Below are 20203 nucleotides of genomic sequence, written 5' to 3'. Positions count from 1 at the left end.
ACTACAAATAAGACATGTGCATAAGAATTCATCCCCCCCCCCCCGCCCCAAACTATAATCCAGCCCTCCAACAGTTTGAGGGACTATGACCTGGCCCTCTGTTTAAAATGTTTGAGGACCCCTGGTATATACAATACAATATATTATATTATTGTCTATACTCAAGTATAGGCCGACCCTAATATAAGCCGAGGCACCTAATTTTACCACAAAAAACTGAGAAAACAGATTGACTCGAATATAAGCCGAGAGTAGGAAATGCAGCAGCCACTGGTAAATTGCAAAATAAAAATAGATACCAATTAATTTACATTAATTGAGGAATCAGTGGGTTATATATTTTTGAATATTTACAAAAAATGTAGTTTAAGATAAGACTGTCCAACTCTGATCAAATGTAATGTAATGTAAATGTGCTTACATATCCTTCCAATAACAATAAAGAGAGTAACATAATAAATAACAACAATAATAAAAAGAGTAAAATAATGAATGTAGCAATAACAACAATTATACAGTAAAATAATAAATGTAATAATAATAAAAGGAATAAAATAATAAATGAAATGAAAATAATAATAATAATAATAATAATAATAATAAAAGAGTAAAATAATAAATAACCTTGACTCGAGTATAAGCCGGGGGGGGGGGGGGGGGGGGGACGACGACACTTTTTCAGCCTAAAAAAAGGGCTGAAAAACTAGGCTTATACTCGAGTATATACAGTATATTATATTATATTATTAACATAGCACAGGAGACAAGGTGGAACTGTCTACTGCCCCCCTCTCCCTTCACTCTGACTGGCACAACCTGGGGATCACAACCAGATACAGTGAAGACATCTGCCCTTGCGCTGTGCTACTCTGCTGCTGAGTATGCATGCCCAGTGTGGAACACATCTCACCACACTAAAACAGCGGATGTGGCTCTTAATGAGACATGCCGCATTATCACGGGGTGTCTGCGCCCTACACCACTGGAGAAATTACACTGCTTAGCCGGTATTGAACCACCTGACATCCGCCGGGACGTTGCAGCCAATAGTGAAAGGACCAAGGCAGAGACATCTCCAGCTCATCCTCTGTTTGGGTATCAGCCAGCACGTCAACGACTTAAATCCAGACATAGTTTTCTAAGATCTACAGAGACACTCGCTGGAACACCTCAGCAAGCGAGAGTCCAAAAGTGGCAGGCTCAAACCCAGAACCTCAACCAATGGCTGATACCAAATGAGACACTCCCCCCTGGGCACTCAGAGGACTGGGCGACTTGGAAGGCGCTGAACAGACTGTGCTCTGGCACCACGAGATGCAGAGCCAACCTTCAGAAATGGGGCTACAAAGTGGAATCCTCAACATGCGAGTGCGGAGAGGAGCAAACCACAGACCACCTGCTGCAATGCAACCTGAGCCCAGCCACATGCACAATGGAGGACCTTCTTCCAGCAACACCAGAAGCACTCCAAGTGGCCAGCTACTGGTCAAAGGACATTTAATCAACTACCAAACTCACACATTGTGTATTTTCTCTGTTTGTTTGCTTTGTTCTGTTAGAAATGTAATATAGTTGACTGGCTGCCCTGACACGAGAAATAAATAAATCCCTTCACTCTGGCCCAGAGAGGCAGTTGGTGCTGGCCTTGCAGCTTCAAAGCCTGGCTGCTTCCTGGCTTTGAAGTTAGATATTGCATAGTCAGATCCCTTTGTAGCCTTGTGGCCTGAGATGCAGAAGAGAGAAAGAGAGAAGAAGCATCTCCCACCTATCAGAGCGGGTAAGTTGTTTGTGACGTCACTGAGGTCGCTAGCCGCGCCCCTTTTGCCGGCGCCAACCGTGAGATTCCATCACAATAGGCGCGTGCTTCCTTTGGGCGCGCGGTCATCCAGGTAGCAGCGCGCGCCGCTCAGGTCTGAGAGGCGTGGCCTCACCCTGGCGCGCGCCCGTTGCTAGGCAACGCAGAGCTGCTTCTGGTCCCGCCTTGCCAGCAGGGAATTGAGTGAGTTCCCTCCTTCATCCTTTCCTCTTTCTCTCTCCTTTTTTCTTTCACTAGACAGAATCACACCTGGGGAGACCTAGGATGCTTATATATTGTTGAATTAAATGCAGTTTGACACCACTTTAACTGCCAGGGCTTCAATGCTATGCAATCTTGGGAGTTGTAGTTTTTTTACAAGGCCTTTCAGGCTTCTCTGTCCAGTAGTGCTGGTGACTCACCCAATTAAAACTCCCAGGACTCCATAGACAGGAAAAGTGGTGTCAAACTGGATCAATTTTGCAGTGTAGACACAGCTTCTTTTGCATATATGGTAATAATAATAATAAAAACTTTATTTATATACTGCTCTATCTCCCTGATAGGCTCAGGGCGGTTTCCAAATAACATCACCAAAACATACAGAGTAAACAGCATGACATAAAATTAACAGAACACCATAAGCATAAAATTATCACAATAACACATATATATTAAAAAAAATAATCCTGCCTGTTCAGAGCAATTAAAAAGCCGGACCAAGGCTTGTGCAAACTCAAAAATATGAGGGGACCGGGAATTAAGTACAGTGCTATAACAGGCTAACGGCAATAGCAGGTACGGGTCTGTGGCTGCTCATTTCCAGGGCCTGTTAGAGGGATGACTGGGGTAATAGATAGGAAGTATAAGGCCTTATTCAACAATGTTTGGGGCTGAGCTAGAACTGGTTATTCCCAAAGGCTTGTTGAAACCACCAGGTCTTCAAGCTGTTACGAAAGGAGGGGAGAGATGGGGCCTGTCTTATTTCCCTTGGAAGGGCATTCCAGAAGCGGGGGCCCACCACCGAGAAGGCCCTCTCTCTCTTCCCCACCAACCATACTCGTGACAGTGGTGGGAGCAAAAGGAGGGCCTCCCCAGAAGATTTTAGAGTAAACCTATGCATCACTGTGCTTTGCTCAGGAAAAAATAGTCTGGGCTGACCTCACAATCCCTGAGGATACCTGCCATAGATGCAAGTGAAACGGCAGGAGAGAGTGCTCCTGGAATATGGGTATACAGCCTGGAAAGCTTACAACAACCCAGTGATTCCTGCCATGAAAGCCTTTGACAATACATAGTCTGAACTGACATTATTATTTTAGGGTTTCAAGCTTTATACAAGGATCTAAACTCACAAAACAGGTGCAAAATGTCAATCATCATAATTGTAGCACACAACAAATCTGACAAATATGTTAGTTTCCACTGCAAATGTATGTCACCTCATATAGTGCCTCTACACCAGGCATGGGCAAACTTCAGCCCTCCAGATGTTTTGGACTTCAACTCCCACAATTCCTAACATCCTACTAGCTGTTAGGAATTGTGGGAGCTGGAGTCCAAAACACCTGGAGGGTCGAAGTTTGCACATGCCTGCTCTATACTGTAGAATAAATGCAGTTTTACTCTGCTTTGATTGCCATGGTTCAATGAATGCTTTGGTAACCTGGGATTTCTAGTTTGGTGTGGCACCAACCTGATTGGGCAGAGAAGCCGAAAGACCTTGCAAAATGACAACCAACCATGGCAGTGAAAGCAAAGCAAAAGTGCATTCATTCTACAGTGTAGATCAGACATGGGCAAACTTGGGCCCTCCTTCCAGGTGTTTTGGATTTCAGCTCCCATCATTCCTAACAGCCTCAGACCCCTTCCTTTTCCTTCTCAGCTGCTTAAGCGGCTGAGGGGGAAAAGGAAAGGGCCTGAGGCTCTTAGGAATGGTGGGAGTTGAAGTCCAAAACACCTGGAAGGAGAGCCCAAGTTTGCCCATGCCTGGTGTAGATGCACCCAGAGAGGATTGGTAGAATTGGGGACGTAATGCATCGTCACTCAAAGAGTGCATTGTCACTCAAATAGTGTTTCACAATCTTTGGAATCTTAGAAATGTTTTCTCATTTGAAAACTCTTCACTGGGTAACGTTGCCTTCAATAATTTTATGCTGTAACCCTTTCTATAGTAATTGAATGGTAATAATGGAGCTCTCAAACATTTCTTTTTGAGTCCTCTTCCACACAACTGTATAAAATCCACATTGAAGTGGATTATCTGGCAGTGTGAACTCAAATAATCCAGTTCCAGTGGATTATCTGCCTCGATATTCTGGTTTATATGGCTGTCTGGAAGGGCCCTGTTTAGCTCTGATTTTGTACCTAGTTTTCCTAATACTACCTTTTATCTTTCTCACACAAAACAACCTTAGGGACGGCTTAAGAGTGGACTAGAGGAATTGTGCGGGAAACATTTAAACAGTATGTGCCTTATGAGTGACACGTACTGTATTACTTACTCATGGAGGTAAGTGAGCAATATGAGATATTTTAGTATGGGGTTTCCTCTTAAGAAAACGTGCCTGGGTCCTTTTTGTCCCCATCCCAAACCCTAACTGAAGATAAAGCATTGGAAAATTGCTCTGTGACTTTTGGGCCCCTTCTAACATAAAATCTAGATTAGCTGCCTTGAACTGGATTTTCTAGCAGTGCAGGATCAGATATTCAAATACAAAACAGATAATGTGGATTATCTGCCTTAATATTTTGGATTATATGGCAGTGTAGAAGAGCCCTTGCTATCTCTCAGGCTCCCTCTTCACTGCCATGTAATCCAGATTATCAAAAAGACAATCCATTATCTTCTTTGAACTGGATTATATGAATCTACATTGCCATATAATCCAGTTCAAAGCAGATAATCTGGATTTTATGTGGCAGTGTAAAAGGGGATCTTGTATAATCCAATTCAGAACATTTAATGTGGATTATCTGATTTGATAATCTGGATTATATGGCAGTGTAGCAGTGTCCTGGAAACAATTTATTGCAGAAAGAAATAACCCTGAAGCAAGAAGTGAAGCTGACAAGTGAGCCTCTGCCACAGGAAGAGAGCAGCGAGGCGATCCTTGAAATAATTTCACAGTTGAACAATTGTGACCTGGAAAGACTGAAATGGCTGAAGGACCCAGGTAAAGAAAATCAGTAATACACACTCTTCTTTTGCTGTTTTGGTGGGAAAAAAATAGACAAGATCACAGTATTTGTAAAACTTAGGAGAAACAGTGGAGCAAGTAGAGGGGCAAAGTTGGCCATGGGAAGTGTGCACAGGCCTTTTTTCTTCAATGTAATAGAAGAATATATTGGATGCAGAGTATGTAGGTTTATTATTCCACATGTAGCTGGGGTTCCCAGAATAGCACTCATGGATTCAGTTATCATCTTAGTTTTCTGGCTCTCCCCCCAAAAAAATAATTTTTAAATTTTGGAATGAAGTATTCAGCCCACAGCTACATGCAGCCTTTAATCCAATGGTTCCCAACCTGTGGGTCACGGTCCACTGGATCTAAAATAAGGTCCATGGCTCTAGATTATTAAATATGGTTTTCTGTGGGTGAGCAGATGGCGACTACTGGGTGGCATATGTTCTGTATCAGAAACTAGAGCTGATGCGGTCTATCCAATGCAATTTTCTGAATCAGCACCCCAAATAACCAAACCGAATCTAAAGTTGACCAAAAAGTGATTCGTCTTAACTTTTTGGTACTAACGTTGGAGAGTGGTCCCTGGTCAAAGTGGTCCTGGTCAAAAAAAGGTTGGGAACCACTGCTTTAATCTCTTTCCCCAAACAGATTTTTAAAAAAGAAAATGATAAGCAGTTGAATGGTATGCACTTCATCAGATTTAGAATGGAAAGGACCACAAGGGCCATTCAGTCCAATTCCCTGCCATGCACAATCAAAGCACCCCTGACGGATGGCCATCCAGCCACTGTTTTAAATCCTCCAGAGAAGAAGACTCCACCACGCTCTGAGGCAGTGTATTTCACTGACGAACAGCTCTCACTATCAGGAAGTTCTTCCTAATGCTTAGGTGGAATCGCTTTACATGCAATTTGAATTCATTGCTCCACATCCTAGTCTCCAGAGCAGCAGAAAACAAGCTTAACTAGCAGTTTGTTGGTTAAACTGGTTAAATGTTAAATTTCTTTGAACAGGCAGGATTACTTTTAATATATGTGTGTTATGGCGACAATTTTTATGCTTATATTTTGTTTTGTTAATCTTATGGTTATGTTGTTTTTACTTTGCATGTTTTGTGATGTTACCTGGGAACCACTCTGAGTCCCCTCGGGGAGATGGAGCGGTATATAAATAAAATTATTATTATTATTATTATTATTATTATTATCTGGCTGGAATATCTGGCAGTTGTAGGTCAAAACATCTGGGAACCCACAGGTTGAGAACCACTGTCCTAGAGGCATTTGGAAGCAATACTGTCAGCCCTTTAAGGGACAGCTATTCTGGTTCTAATGATGAAAACCCTATTGATGCCATTCTCTGGCACAAAGAGGGGAAAACCCTCCTGATCCCTCATATCAAATAGTTTAAGATGCACTCTTATAGGTGATATGCCAAGTAGAAGAGACCAATCGAATGAATATGATTTGCAATATGTCTGGTATTTGGATTTAGCCTTCTGTTGTTAAGACCATTGTAAAGTTTTATGACCAAACACTACTTTTTATAACTTTTAAAACAGAGACTTACAGTCATGAATATCTGCTCGCAAAGGCAGAGGAGCTACTGGAAAAGCGGATCAGTGCTGGGGATTCTCTGGCATGTTTTCTCAAAGGGCAACTGTATTTTGAAGAGGTGGGGCTATACTTTTTTACAAAATAAAATTGAAATTGGGGGCTGCATGGTGAGCCAGGGTGGGGTGGGCAGGCTGGGAGGGAGGGAGGGGGTTCTCCCCAAGTCCCCTCCCTGCCCTTTCCTCCCCTTCCTCTTCTCTTTTGGAGGCAGGAAGTGAAGGAAACATTTGGATTACAAAAGGATTGGTCATGGTCAGGATGGGATGGTGGACAGGGGAGAAAAAGTGTATCCATTAGACCCTGTCTTGCCTACTCTTGATATAGAATCCTAGAGTTGAAAGTCCCCCAAGGGCCATCCAGTCCAACCCCCTGCCATGCAGGAAGAAGGCACAGTCAAGGCACAATCAATAGACAGCATCTGCGGAAAAGTTTCCAGAGAAGGAGACTCCATCACACTCCGAGGAAATCCATGCCACTCTCCAAGAAGTTCTTCCTAATCTTTTCAGTCGAATCTCTTTCCCTGCTATTTGAAACCACTGCTCCCTTGTGCCCTGGTCTCTATAGCAGCAGAAAGTCCGTTTTCCCCCTCCTTCTCAATGGGACATCCTTTGAAATCTTGAAACATTTTCCTATGTTCCTTCTGTACCTTCTCTTATCCGAGATAAACATCCCCCAGGAGGAAAGGAGGAAGGACAAAGAGAAGGAAGGAAGTGAAGGATGGATAGAAGGAAGAAAGGGTGGAAGGGAATGGAGGGAAGGAGGAAAGAGAGATGGAAGGAAAGACAAAAGGGATGGATGGAAGGAAGGAGAAAGAGGGAGAGAGGGAAGGAGGGAGGAAAAAAGAAAGGAGGAAAGGGTGGAAGGGAAGGATGGAAGGATGGAAGGGAAAGAGGGAGGAAAAAGAAGGAAGGAAGGAAGGAAGGAAGGAAGGAAGGAAGGAAGGAAGGAAGGATGGATGACAGGGTGGAAGGGAAGGAAGAATAGAAGGAGAAATAGGAAGGGACAGAAGAAAAGAGGAAGGAAAGAGTGAAGGAAGAAGGATAGGATGGTGTGAGAGGAGGGCCTGAGAAAAAAGCCCAAGGGCCACATCCAGGCCTCGGGCCTCACTTGGCCCATACCTGCTCTAAAGCATGGTCTGGCTTCCCAAACAAAAGATTGTCACTTTTGAAAGTTAAAACCTAGAGTTTGGAAATTCCTACATTACCATGGAAGCAGAGCATAAAAATGTTATTTCTTTCTAAAAGCTTGTTTCCTGTGTTGTTTTTATTTGTTTGTGGGAGCTAAGGAAACCCGACTTGTTAAATAGGAATGCAAGCAAACTTCCTTTTCCAAGCATTTTTGTCAAGATGGTTGCACTGTTTGGTTTTGAACCAATAGCCTATACCACTGCTGAGATTATCTTCATTTTTCAAGATGCACAGTGAGAGTTTCAAAGATGGATTTTTGAATTATTTCCCACTTTAAAGTAGAGAGGTAGCCCCTGGTGGCACGGCGGGTTAAATTGCTGAGCTGCTGAACTTGCTGACTGAAAGGTTCGAATCCAGAGAGCAGGGTGAGCTCCCTCTGTTAGCTCCAGCTTCTTCCAACCTAGCAGTTCGAAAACATGCAAATGTGAGTAGATCAATAGGTACTGCTTCTGTTGGATGGTAACACAGCTCTTGGAGGCATCTACAGACCATGTCGGCTCTTTGGCTTAGAAATGGAGATGAGCCCCCCCCCCCCCCCCGAGTCGGACACAACTAGACTTAATATCAAGAGGAAACTCTTACTTTACTTTTTAATGTAGAGATCTATATTCATTTTATATCAGCATTGCTTGCCCCTCTTGAAATGTGCAGTAGTTAGTTTAAACTTCTCAGTATTTAAGTATTTACTTGTGCATTGTGCCCTATACAGGGATGGTATGAAGAAGCCTTCTTGCAATTTCAACAGAATACTGATTTTCAATCCAAGTACCAGTTAGGTGTAATGTATTACGATGGGCTGGGAACTCCACCAGACCCAGTAAGTTAAAACTAAAAAAATGTTTTTCTTTTTATTCATTTTTGCAATTATTTTCTTTGTTAAATAAAAACAAATTTCATGCAAATAGAAATAATATCGAACAATAACATGTTATTACAAATCAGATATCCCAAGCTTAAAATTGATTAAATTTGGAGTACATCCCTAGAAGCACAGTATTTCTGCAAAGCTACTTCATCGACTCCATAGCAAGCATGGGGAACACATGGCTTTCCCCATGTTAGACCAAATATCCCATCAGCCCTATCCACCAGGTTTATGGCCCTTATTGTTATTGAACTGTACCCAAACAGCCCCAGCATGACCAGCCATTCAGACATACATTGTGCTGTGGATTGTTGAGGAATAAATTACCTATGCATGCCTCCCAAATCTCTGTACAAAATGTTCCACTCAGCACACCTATTCTTTCTTTAGAGTACAGTTGGCCATCAGCAGCAGAGATTACAGCCATCCCTCCATATTTGCAGTTTTGATTTTTGAGGATTTGATAATTTGCTGAATATGCTTTAAAATGTTATATCTTAGGAATCACTAGGTCCTCCAGCATGATTCTGTGGTCAACTGCCTCATCAAACTAAAGGATCTAGGACCCTTCCACACAGCCCTTTATCCCAGAATATCAGGGCAGAAAATCCCACATTATCTGAGAGTGGACTCTGATAACCCAGTTCTAAGCAGATATTGTGGGATTTTCTGCCTTGATATCCCGGTATAGAGGGCTGTGTGGGAGGACCCCTAGAGATTTTGAGAGAGAAAACCTCTCTAGGGGCCCTTCTACACAGCCATATAACTCAGAAGGGGGCTAAGATATATAGGTCCTTCAATGATGTTCTGTATTCTGTTTTTAGAAGAAGTTGGCCATAGTGTTTTTGCTGGAAAACCTAGAAATCCAAAAGAGGTTTAAAAAATTGTACAGTATTTACTCAAATTAAATGCTCACCTTTTTTTTTTTTTGCTAATGATCTTAAGATGTGCATTAGATTTGCATAATACAATAATCTTAGTGCTGAGTCAAAGCACTAAGCTGCTTCAGCAATTGCACCGAGCATAGGTATACCCCACTGTGAGAAGCTTTGGTGTTCTGAATGCTTGCCAGAGATGCAGGCGAAACATCAAGAGAAAATGCCTCTAGAACATGGCCATATAGCCTGAAAAAACCTACAACAACCCATTCTAAGGATTTCTGCATTTGATTTATTAAAATATTTCCATCCAAACCCAAGTAACGAAGGTGGAGGCATTACTTTTCATTCAACCCTCGTGTGTGTGTGTGTGTTGCTTTGATTTTATGATTTTGATTTTTGATTATGGAATTCCACATAAATACCAAATGAAATCAATTTTCCCTTAAAGCCACTAGATGGCAATATTTTGTTGTTCTTTGAACACATGAGAAGTTGTTTTTCCTATCTAAAGGAACAAAGCTTGAAATATGTTATGGCAGCATAAGGAAATATAACAGAATCCAAAAGCTACCGCAGTGCTATTGGGCCAACCACAAGTTGCACAATGTATTATACTAGCTTCTGAAACACACTGACTTCTTCCTTAGGCACAGATGTTAAATTATAGAGAAAAAGAAAAGTGACTGTCAGAATCACAAACCTATGTCTCAGTTGCTTCAGTTGGAAAGGTGATCATAAGGGTGGGGAGGGGGGTTCTTCTACATGATTTTAATATTTTTTTTCCTATGAAGAAGCTGGTGTGCTTCATTAGTTGGAATGATGTATTTTGTATTCCTTGATTGGTATCAATGCATATTTTGGAAATAATATGTAACTTTTTATTTGTAACAAAAGTATAGTTATGTCAGAGTGCTAATTAAAGAATTTGTAATATTTCTGTTTTGGGACAGGGTTAATAGTACTTTTATGTTGTTTTGAATAATTCGCTTACTAGTCCTGTGCTGTTGTTTTTAAAACCTGAAAAAACAAAGGGTGACGTAGCAAGATTTTTAAAATCGTGTCAGAAGCGACTTGAGAAACTGCAAGTCACTTCTGGTGTGAGATAATTGGCTGTCTGCAAAGATGTTGCTCAGGGGACGCCCAGATGTGTTGTAGGTTTTTCGGGCTACATATATGGACATGTTCCAGAAGCTTTCTCTCCTGACATTTCACCTGCATCCTCAGAGGTCGTGAGGTCAGACCTCACAACCTCTGAGGATGCCTGCCATAGATGCAGGCAAAACGTCAGGAGAGAATTCTTCTAGAACATGGGCATACAGACCTACAAAGACCTACAACAACCCAAAGATACAATATACAACTATATTCAGGCTATGTGTATAAGGTGTACATGGAACATAAATGCATTTTATGTTCAGACCTGGATCCCACTTCCAAAATATCTCATTATGTACATGTATGCATGTAAAAAATGTTCCGAAACCTGAAAAGATCAACATCCAAAACATTTCTGGTCCTGAAAGATACTCAACCTGTGGCACTAATAAAAACATCACTAGCCTGAAGTGGTATGGTTCAGAACTCTTAGGAATAATAGGATATGATCTTATTCTGTTGTAAGTTATGGTTGGGTCATCTAGAAAGTTGGTGTTGTGCAGTCAAGGAGACCCCATGAATGAGAGTCCTTCAAGCCACTCTTTCATCAACAGCCTTGCTCACATCTCACAGACTGAAGGCCATGATTGGCTTTTACAGAAGTTTGGGTCTGGGAAGCGGGAACTTGAAAGAAGACAAGTTTTCTCACAGCTTCCTGCAGAGGAAGAGGATGGTGGCTAGCAGGCAACTCCTTCTCTCTGAGGCCCCTTCTACACTGCCATATAAAATTCAAATTTACTTATTTGAACTGGATTATATGGCAGTATAATCCAGTTCAAAGCAGATAATGTGGATTATTTGCTTTGATAGTTTGGATTATAGATAGTATAGAAGGGGCCTGACTTGATGCTAGTAGCAGCAGCCTCATGAGTACCCATGTAATGTTCCTTATCCCCACTAGAAAAAAGGAGTGGAATACATGGAGGAGATTATCAAATCTACTAACCCTAAAGCAAGGCATTTGAAGTTTGCTGCTGCATTCAACCTTGGGAGAGCTTACTATGAAGGATATGGAACTGAAATTTCTGAACAAGACGCTGAAAGGTAACATCTTTTTAAAAAATGGGGAGCATTCGCACAGTTAAAACTCATGCACCAGCTGCGCCCGTACCTTGGGAAGTCTGACTTGGCCATGGTAGTCAACGCTCTGGTTACATCCCGTATAGACTACTGCAAGGCGCTCTACGTGGGGTTGCCTTTGAAGACTGTCCGGAAGCTTCAAATGGTCCAAAAGGCGGCAGCCAGGAGCGGCGCTCAGGGAGCATACAACTCCTCTGTTGGCCAGCTCCACTGGCTGCCAGTTTGCTACTGGGCACAATTCAAAGTGCTGGCTCTAGCCTATAAAGCCCTAAACCAGTGTTTCTCAACCTGGGGGTCGGGACCCCTGGGGGGGTCGCGAGGGGGTGTCAGAGGGGTCCCCGAAGACCATCAGAATATACAATATTTTCTGTTGGTCATGGGGGTTCTGTGTGGGAAGTTTGGCCTAATTCTATCATTGGTGGGGTTCAGAATGCTCTTTGATTGTAGGTGAACTATAAATCCCAGCAACTACAACTCCCAAATGTCAAGGTCTATTTTCCCCAAACTCCACCAGAGTCCACATTTGGACATATTTAGTGTTCGTGCCAAGTTTGGTCCAGATTGATAATTGTTTGAGTCCACAGTGCTCTCTGGATTTAGGTGAACTACAACTCCCAAACTCAAGGCCAATGCCCACCAAGCCGTTCTAGCATTTTCTGTTGGTCATGGGATTTCTGTGTGGCCATGTCTGATTCAATTCCATCATTGGTGGAGTTCAGAAAGCTCTCTGATTGTAGGCGAACTATAAATCCCAGCAACTACAACTTCCAAATGACAACTACAATCTCCTTCAACTCCACCAGTATTCAAATTCGGGCGTATCGGGTATTTGTTCCAAATTTGGTCCAGTGAATGAAAATCCATCCTGCATATCAGATATTTACATTACAAACTATAACAGTAGCAAAATTACAGTTATGAAGTAGCAACAAAAATAATGTTATGGTTGGGGGTCACCACAATATGAGGACCTGTATTAAGGGGTCACGACATTAGGTAGGTTGAGAACCACTGCCCTAAACAGTTCTGGCCCAACTTACCTGTCTGAATGTATCTCCTCCTATGAACCAGCTAGGACATTAAGATTGTCTGGGGAGGCCCTCCTCTCGATCCCTCCTGCGTCACAAACACGTTTGGCAGGGATGAGAGACAGGGCCTTCTCAGTGGTGGCACCTTGGCTATGGAACGCCCTTCCCAGAGATATTAGATCGGCCCCTTCTCTGTTAGCATTTCTTAGAAAGGTTCAGACCTGGTTATTCGAGCAGGCATTCGAAAAGGCAGTGTAACAAATATTGGAACATGAAACGACTGGATGATGAGATTGGATCTTGATTTGAACTAAGAGATGCCATGAGTTATGTAGTATTGACTTTGTAATGTTTGTATATTGATGCTATGGTTTTTAATTGTTTTAATCTGTTTTATGATGTTCAAGCATTGGATTTTGCTACATTGGATTTTGCTACAGTAAACCGCTTTGAGTTGCTCGAGGGCTGAGAAAAGCGGTATACAAATGGAGTAAATAAATAAATAAATAATAGCTGTTATTAGCATCTCTCTTTTTCCATCTTTCACATGTAAACACACGTGCTTCAGCTGTTGCTTGTTTTTCATCCTGCCCAAGGCTGTGTTCTTAGCAGGAATGGCAAAAGCTACACACACACAATGGGGCAGAAGGTGAGACCTTGCCTTGCTCAGGTTCATACTTTGTTTCAGTTGCTCTGCTTCCACATTGACACAACTGCACTTAAGAAGCTGCTACATAGCTACGCTCTAAATGAAAATACTACCCTTTTGCTTTCCTGAATTTCACAGGTTATGGTATCTAGCTGCTGACCATGGGAACCCAAAAGCAAGTGTTAAGGCTCAAACTGCTCTTGGAATGTTATATTCAGCAAGGCATCCGAAGGACCTTAAAAAGGTAGTGGCATGAAGGGACATTTTGCATTCAGTTATTATACATTTTGGATTCAATGTTACATATGTTCAGTGTGGTCCAATTGAAAAAAAGTGGTTGGATTTTAGAGATCACTGAAATTAAGGGGAACAGGCATGATTAATTTAAGCTTAAAGCCGGATGCAGCCCCTTGGGCTCTTTTCTCAAACCCTCCTCTCTCACCATTCTATCCTTCTCTCTTTTCTTCCTCCTTTCATCCCTCTTTCTCCTTCACTTCCACCTTTTTGTCCTTCCTTCCTTCCCTTCCTCCCTTACCTCCCTCCCTCGCCTCCCTCTTTCTCCTTCCCTCCTTCTCCTTCCCATTTTTCTTCCTTTCTCCCTTTTTCTCCTTCCTTCCTTCCTTCCTTCCTTCCCTTTTGTCTTTCTTTCCTTCTCTCTTTCCTCCCTCCCCTCCCTTTCTCTCTCTCTCTCCATTCCCTTCCCTCTTTCATCCCTCCCTCTCTCCCTCCCTTCCTCTCTCCCTCTCTTTTGTCTACACTGATAATCTGCCAGATAACCTGGGATAAACAGATAACCTGGGATAAAGGGGCAGTGTGGAAGGGCCCTCAATAAGCAATATGGAGTTTGGCACATTAGAGTTGATGCTTGGGCACAACACTAGCACTTTCAATAAAAGAACCATATTCTAGGATCAGTTTTCTTCTGAAAGCACATAAAATATTAACAAAGCATTAAATCTCAAGAGAATTCTGCATGTATAAGTTATCAAGCATTTGCTATGTAGATAATCATTTGTTGAGGTTTCAAATTCGTTGACTTAAGTGCCATGTCATGGTCATTGTATTTTGGTGATCAAAGATCTGGTGATCTTCTTCCTGGCAGGTGAGGTCATTCCTGATCTGCTGTTTCATCAGTATAGCCTTCAAAATATATTGCCAAACTCTTACAAAAAAAAAAAAGAGACAAAGAAAAGTGGGGGGAACAAACATGTTTTCTTTCCCAAATTGAGCTCTGGTGACCTGTTTTCTCCCCCACAGGCTTTCTTTTGGCATTCAGAAGCTTGTGGCAATGGAAGCCTGGAATCTCAAGGCATTCTTGGGCTCATGTATTTGTATGGACATGGTGTACCTAAAAATTTAAAGGCTGCTCTCGAGTGTCTAAATCAAGCATCGGATCGTGGAAATGTCTATGTTAAAGGTCATCTGGTGGAGTATTACTACAAAAGAAAATTTTATTCAAAAACGGTTAAATTTGCCAAAAGGTGAATTTTTTCAGCTAGTAATTTATGGTACTCTTTTTTTCTTTGCTTTTCCTAATTGGATGATTATGTCTTATTAAAAAGGCTTCTACTAAACTTGGGCAAAAAGTACATTCAACACACTCCTGAATATGGACATTACATTAAACAATTTTGTTTGGGTATGGTAAATTAGTAGCACAACTAGTATAAATAAGCCCAACTTTAGCACTGAAGCTGGGCGTGAGAGGCACAAAAATTAACTCTTGGGCCTAGAAATAATTGTTGAACTAATTTGAACTGTTCACACCACTCCAAGCGGTGCTTTGGAGCTTCAGGGAAGTTCTGCGACAGTCCCAAACTTGAAGGAGGACTAAATTACATCTTATATGCACCCTGCCTTGTTGTTGAACTTTTACCTTCATTAATCTGCTGTATACCATCTTAACTCCAATCATTTTAGTCGAATTTTAAGAGTTTTTAAGGTTTTAATATGTTAAATGTATGGAATGTATCATGTCTAGTTTATTTAAGCTGCTTTTTTTGATTTGTTATATGTTATCCTTGGCACTGAATGTTTGCCTCTGTGGTTTATTTTGTTGTAAGTCACCCTGAGTCCTCTCAGGGAGATAGGACGGGCTATAAATAAAGCATCATCATTATTATTATGGGGCCCCTGGTGGCACAGCGGGTTAAACTGCTGAGCTGCTGAACCTGCTGACCGAAAGGTTGGCAGTTCGAATCTGGGGAGCAGAGTGGGCTACCACTGTTAGCTCCAGCTTCTGCCAACCTAGAAGTTTAAAAACATGCAATGGGTACTGCCTTGCCAAGAAGGAAACGGCACTCCATGCAGTCATGCTGGCCACATGACCATGGAGACGTCTACAGACAATGCCAGCTCTTTGGCTTAGAAATTGAGATGAGCACCATCCCCCAGAGGTCAGACACAACTAGACTTAATGTCAAGGGAAACCTTTACCTTTACTACTACTACTACTATGACATATTATTATTATTATTATTATTATTATTATTATTATTATTATACTGGCACAAAAACACAGTATGACACAGAAACGAAATCTATATGCTGGATTTCTTATCACAAAATCACAAGTTGAACACTTCTCAAGCATTTAGGACTGTGTGATGTATTATTATTATTATTATTATTATTATTATTATTATTATTTCCCAACATGGCACAAAATGCATTAACCAGCTTTACCTCACATTGGGGTACTGCCTTGCCAAGAAGGTAATGGCTAGACTTAATGTCAAGGGAAACCTTTACCTTTACTTCTTCTTCTTCTTCTTCTTCTTATTATTATTATTATTATTATTTTGCTGGCACAAAAACACAGTATGACACAGAAACAAGATCTATATGCTGGATTTCGTATCACAAAATCACAAGTTGAACACTTCCCAAGCATTTAGGATTGTGTGGTGTATTATTATTATTATTATTATTATTTCCCAACATGGCACAAAATCTATTAACAGGCTTTACCCCCATATTGGGGGTGGGAAGACCCTGTGCATCATATGGATGCCATGGATAATTTTGGGGTATGTGGCCCATATAGACAGCCCCCTGGAAAGCTATGATAACCTTAATGTTCCTTAAGGTTATCATAAGTTAGTAACTATTTGAAGGCACACAACAGCTTGTCTCAGTGGAAGGAAATAATGGGTCATTGCATGATTGGTTAGTGCTTAATGATATTTCCAAATTTTCCAAGTATTCAGGTACAGAGATCTTTATAGTCACCAATTAGCAATTGCTGTTACTTGAATGTGACATTAACTTTTACTTAATGTTATATGATGCAGCTATGCAAAAACCCTATTGCTCGAGTAGTGAGACTGTTATCTATTGATGTGGCATTTTTTGCACAGAATTGGATTCCGACCATAGAATTTCCCAACATTTTTCATCCTACTGTGCAAAATTGTGGGTTCTAGTTGCCAATATTTTACCTTCTGTTTTGAATCCTAACAGTACCACAGAAAATGATGACATTGAAAAGATAGCCAAGGAAACAGACTGCGTTCCCTTTTACATCGCCAAAGGGCTGGCAATGGCTTCCTTTTACTTGGCTAGGTGTTATCATCTTGGTCTAGGAACACAACCAGATAAAGCAACAGCTGACAGATATTATTCTAAGGTAAGCTGGAGGCAACGTGTTCTGTTTTGGGGCTAATATTGGGATTACAAACATTCTCCTTTTATTTCACTATTGCGTTTCCATTAATACCATTAATAACAACAACCCCAAGTTATAGATTTCCTTGTGAATAGTCAAAAGAGAGGAATTCTGGGAGGAAGGGCAACACATAAGGCAGTGGGATCAAATGCTGCTGGTGGTTTTTCTGATAATAATAATAATAATAATAATTATTATTATTATTATTATTATTATTATTTATACACAGCCCTATGTCCCCGAGGGGACTCAGGATGGCTGAGTTATGAAATAAATTTAGATATGAAAAATAAATTCTGAATTATCTGGAAGCTGTTACTTGGATGCCTCAGGAATTATTGCATTCCAGTGTGATGTGTATGGAAATTAATGCAAATCATTACATGTTACTAAAATATAACACAGTTGAAACAATTTTAAACAAATTATGGGCAACAAATTAATTTTTAGAACAAATTATTTCCAAGCTTTAGCTGTTGGTTTGCTTATACCAGTTATAGTTAACTAGGCTGGTACCTGTTGACACAAAATGGAAAGGTGCCATTAATAAAAAATGGAAGTCAAAGCTTCTCAAATCCTCATGGATATGCTCTAAAATAAGTGGGGATTTGTTCGAGTAGATGGGGAGGCTAGGCTTGATCTTGAAATGCTAAAATATAGTCTAGCATTGGATCTGACCCAGCTCACTCTTGACATATCTGCTCTAAATTTTCAGTAGATATTAGCTTATAATAAGCTAGAGTTGCCCATGTAACACCAGAAAACCAGAACAGCCTAGCTTTTTGTGCATTTTATATAATGTACATTTTTTCATATATATTCATATACACACACCGTATATACTTGTGTATAAGCTGAGTTTTTCAGCCCTTTTTTAAGCTGAAAAAGTCCCCACTGGCTTATACTCGAGTCAAGGTTATTGATTATTTTACTCTATTATTGTTATTATTACATTGATTATTTTACTCTATTTATTATTATTACATTGATTATTTTACTCTATTATTATTACATTGATTATTTTCCTCTCTTTATTATTATTGGAAGGATACATATGCACATTTACATTGAAGGTTTGAATAATAGTTTAATCAGAGTTAGACAGTCTTATCTTAAATTAGTTTTATGTAAATATTCTGAAACATTTAACCTACTCATGTCTCAATTTAAGTAATTTTATTGGTATCTACTTTTATTTTGAAATTTACCAGTAGCTGCTGCATTCCCCACCCTTGGCTTATACTCACATCCATTAAGTTTTCCCAGTTTTTTGTGGTAAAATTAGGTGCCTTGGCATATATTCAGGTAGGCTTATACTCGAGTATATGTGGTATATATTTTAGAAACTGTTGGTTTCAGTGTTCTGTCACAAATAAGAGGCTTTGTAATTTTTCACTATAAGAAATGTTAATTCAAGGCAATCACAGTTAAAGCTGACTTTTAAATAAGATGTACTTGGTAAATTGTGTTTAAACAAAACCAGAAGAACTAAATGTTAACTTTCCCTTGGACTATTTTGCTTCAAATTTCAAGTGCAGAATTCAGACATGAAAGTGTTTCCAGAAAACATCCCTATATATATGTTACGAAGTCTAATAATTTCCGCTTAATTTTCTTTTGTTGATGAAGAAAGGGGCATTGACACAACTGGTCATATATTAGTCACTTCTCTTCAGTCATTCCAGATCCATCTTAAAAAAAAAAAATCAAATGACCCAGGTGTATTTTTAATCAAGTGATTTAATTTGAGCTAAGTTAGAATATGCTAACATAGTTGACCGATTTCTAGTGGAACTTTAAGACTTTATGTGATGCACTAAAGGTTTATTATGGTACATATAATTTATTGTTTTATATATTTAAGGCATGCAGACTGGATCCTGCTCTAGCTGCTGATCTTGAGCTGGCGGCTAATCATGGGAGAATTTAGAGAGCCGTTTTGAGGAATCTGATCAAGTTCCAGCAGTTGTACTATATAACAAACCAAAAATTTCACTCAGCTTTTGATAAATCATGGTTGTGAACAATATTCATTCTTTAGATATGTAATTTCATATATATACATAATGTTCTGATGTTTCTATCACATCTTTATTCAGGAATGAATGGGTTCTTTCAGGAGGAGATAACCATCATGTTTTAGTCAAAAGCTATTGTGTTCCTCAAGTTAACTCTAATTTATTTGGTCAATATAATAAACATTTCTAATCAGTAATTAAGTACAGCATGGAGGTATTTGTGACCAGCAACCTTGCTTTAACACTACTAATCCCTGTTGCCTCCACAGCACTCAAACTGGAGAAAGCGTCGCAGTTCTAGAGTTTTATTAGAGTAAGGTATAGTCCAGGCATAGCCAGGCAAAGTGGGAGATGGGCAGCAAGGACGACAGTTGGCATGGGGGAGGGGGGTTGGTACGGGGGGGGGGGCAATACCAGTGGAGATGGTTGACATGAAGAGAAAGGCCAGGGGAAGGTTGGCATCGGGGGTAGGCTAGGGTGATGGTTGGCATTGGGGGTTGGGCTGGGGGAAAATGGTTGGCACAGAGGGGAGGGTGGTTGGCACAGTGGGGAGTCTGGGAGGGTTGGTGTGGGGACAGGGGCAGTTGGCATGGGGGAGGCCGGGGATGACGACGGTTGGCCACCCCTGGTTCCGGGCACCTAGTTCCTGGATGCCTAGTAGGCCACCAGGCCACAGGATGGAGCCTGCACTGGCTCCTCCAGGTAGCAATTGATGGAAGCCTCCACTGAGTCTGCCCTGCATGGCTGGGTGGACGATACTGGCCTGATGAGCACTACAAAGGTCTAAGCAAAGAATCCCTTCCACTTTTGCTCCTGCTGCATGACCACCGTGGGCACAGGCGTCTTCCTGCTGCTGGCACTGCTGCTTGGGGTCCCCTCTGGCAAGGTGGTGGTGCCGGCAGGTGTGACAGTAGCTACTACTACTTCTCCTGCTTCTCTGACCCTCTGAGTGTAAACCGCCCTCAGCAGCAATACCAGATTGGCCTTCCATTTTTTTGTAGGCAGTTGTTGGGCTACATCAGCAGATGGCAGCCACCATGTGCGTTTGACACTTTAGCAGCAGTTCCAAGTGCTTCT

At 41.1% G+C, this 20203-nt stretch overlaps 1 protein-coding gene across 1 annotated transcript; it reads left to right on the top strand.

Annotated features, from left to right (window-relative positions):
- The first annotated feature begins 1834 nt into the window (after positions 1-1834).
- LRP2BP (LRP2 binding protein) lies at positions 1835-19323 on the top strand. The gene is made up of 10 exons (XM_060776186.2): positions 1835-1999; positions 4213-4307; positions 4833-4971; positions 6545-6657; positions 8493-8600; positions 11586-11728; positions 13580-13685; positions 14699-14922; positions 16904-17069; positions 18973-19323. The coding sequence occupies exons 2-10, from the start codon at positions 4302-4304 to the stop codon at positions 19036-19038; spliced, it is 1071 nt and encodes a 356-aa protein (XP_060632169.2). The 5' UTR covers positions 1835-1999; positions 4213-4301; the 3' UTR covers positions 19039-19323.
- The last annotated feature ends 880 nt before the right edge of the window (positions 19324-20203 follow it).

Source organism: Anolis sagrei, chromosome 5 (genome assembly GCF_037176765.1).
Source record: "Anolis sagrei isolate rAnoSag1 chromosome 5, rAnoSag1.mat, whole genome shotgun sequence".
Taxonomy (NCBI): Eukaryota; Metazoa; Chordata; class Lepidosauria; order Squamata; family Dactyloidae; genus Anolis; species Anolis sagrei.
This window is presented reverse-complemented; position numbering and strand designations above follow the sequence as displayed.

Excerpts from the sequence above, each read along its gene's own strand:
- LRP2BP (XM_060776186.2), top strand. Across the intron at positions 4,972-6,544 it reads GAAATGGCTGAAGGACCCAG|AGACTTACAGTCATGAATAT; the intron begins GTAAAGAAAATC and ends CTTTTAAAACAG. Across the intron at positions 14,923-16,903 it reads ACGGTTAAATTTGCCAAAAG|TACCACAGAAAATGATGACA; the intron begins GTGAATTTTTTC and ends GAATCCTAACAG.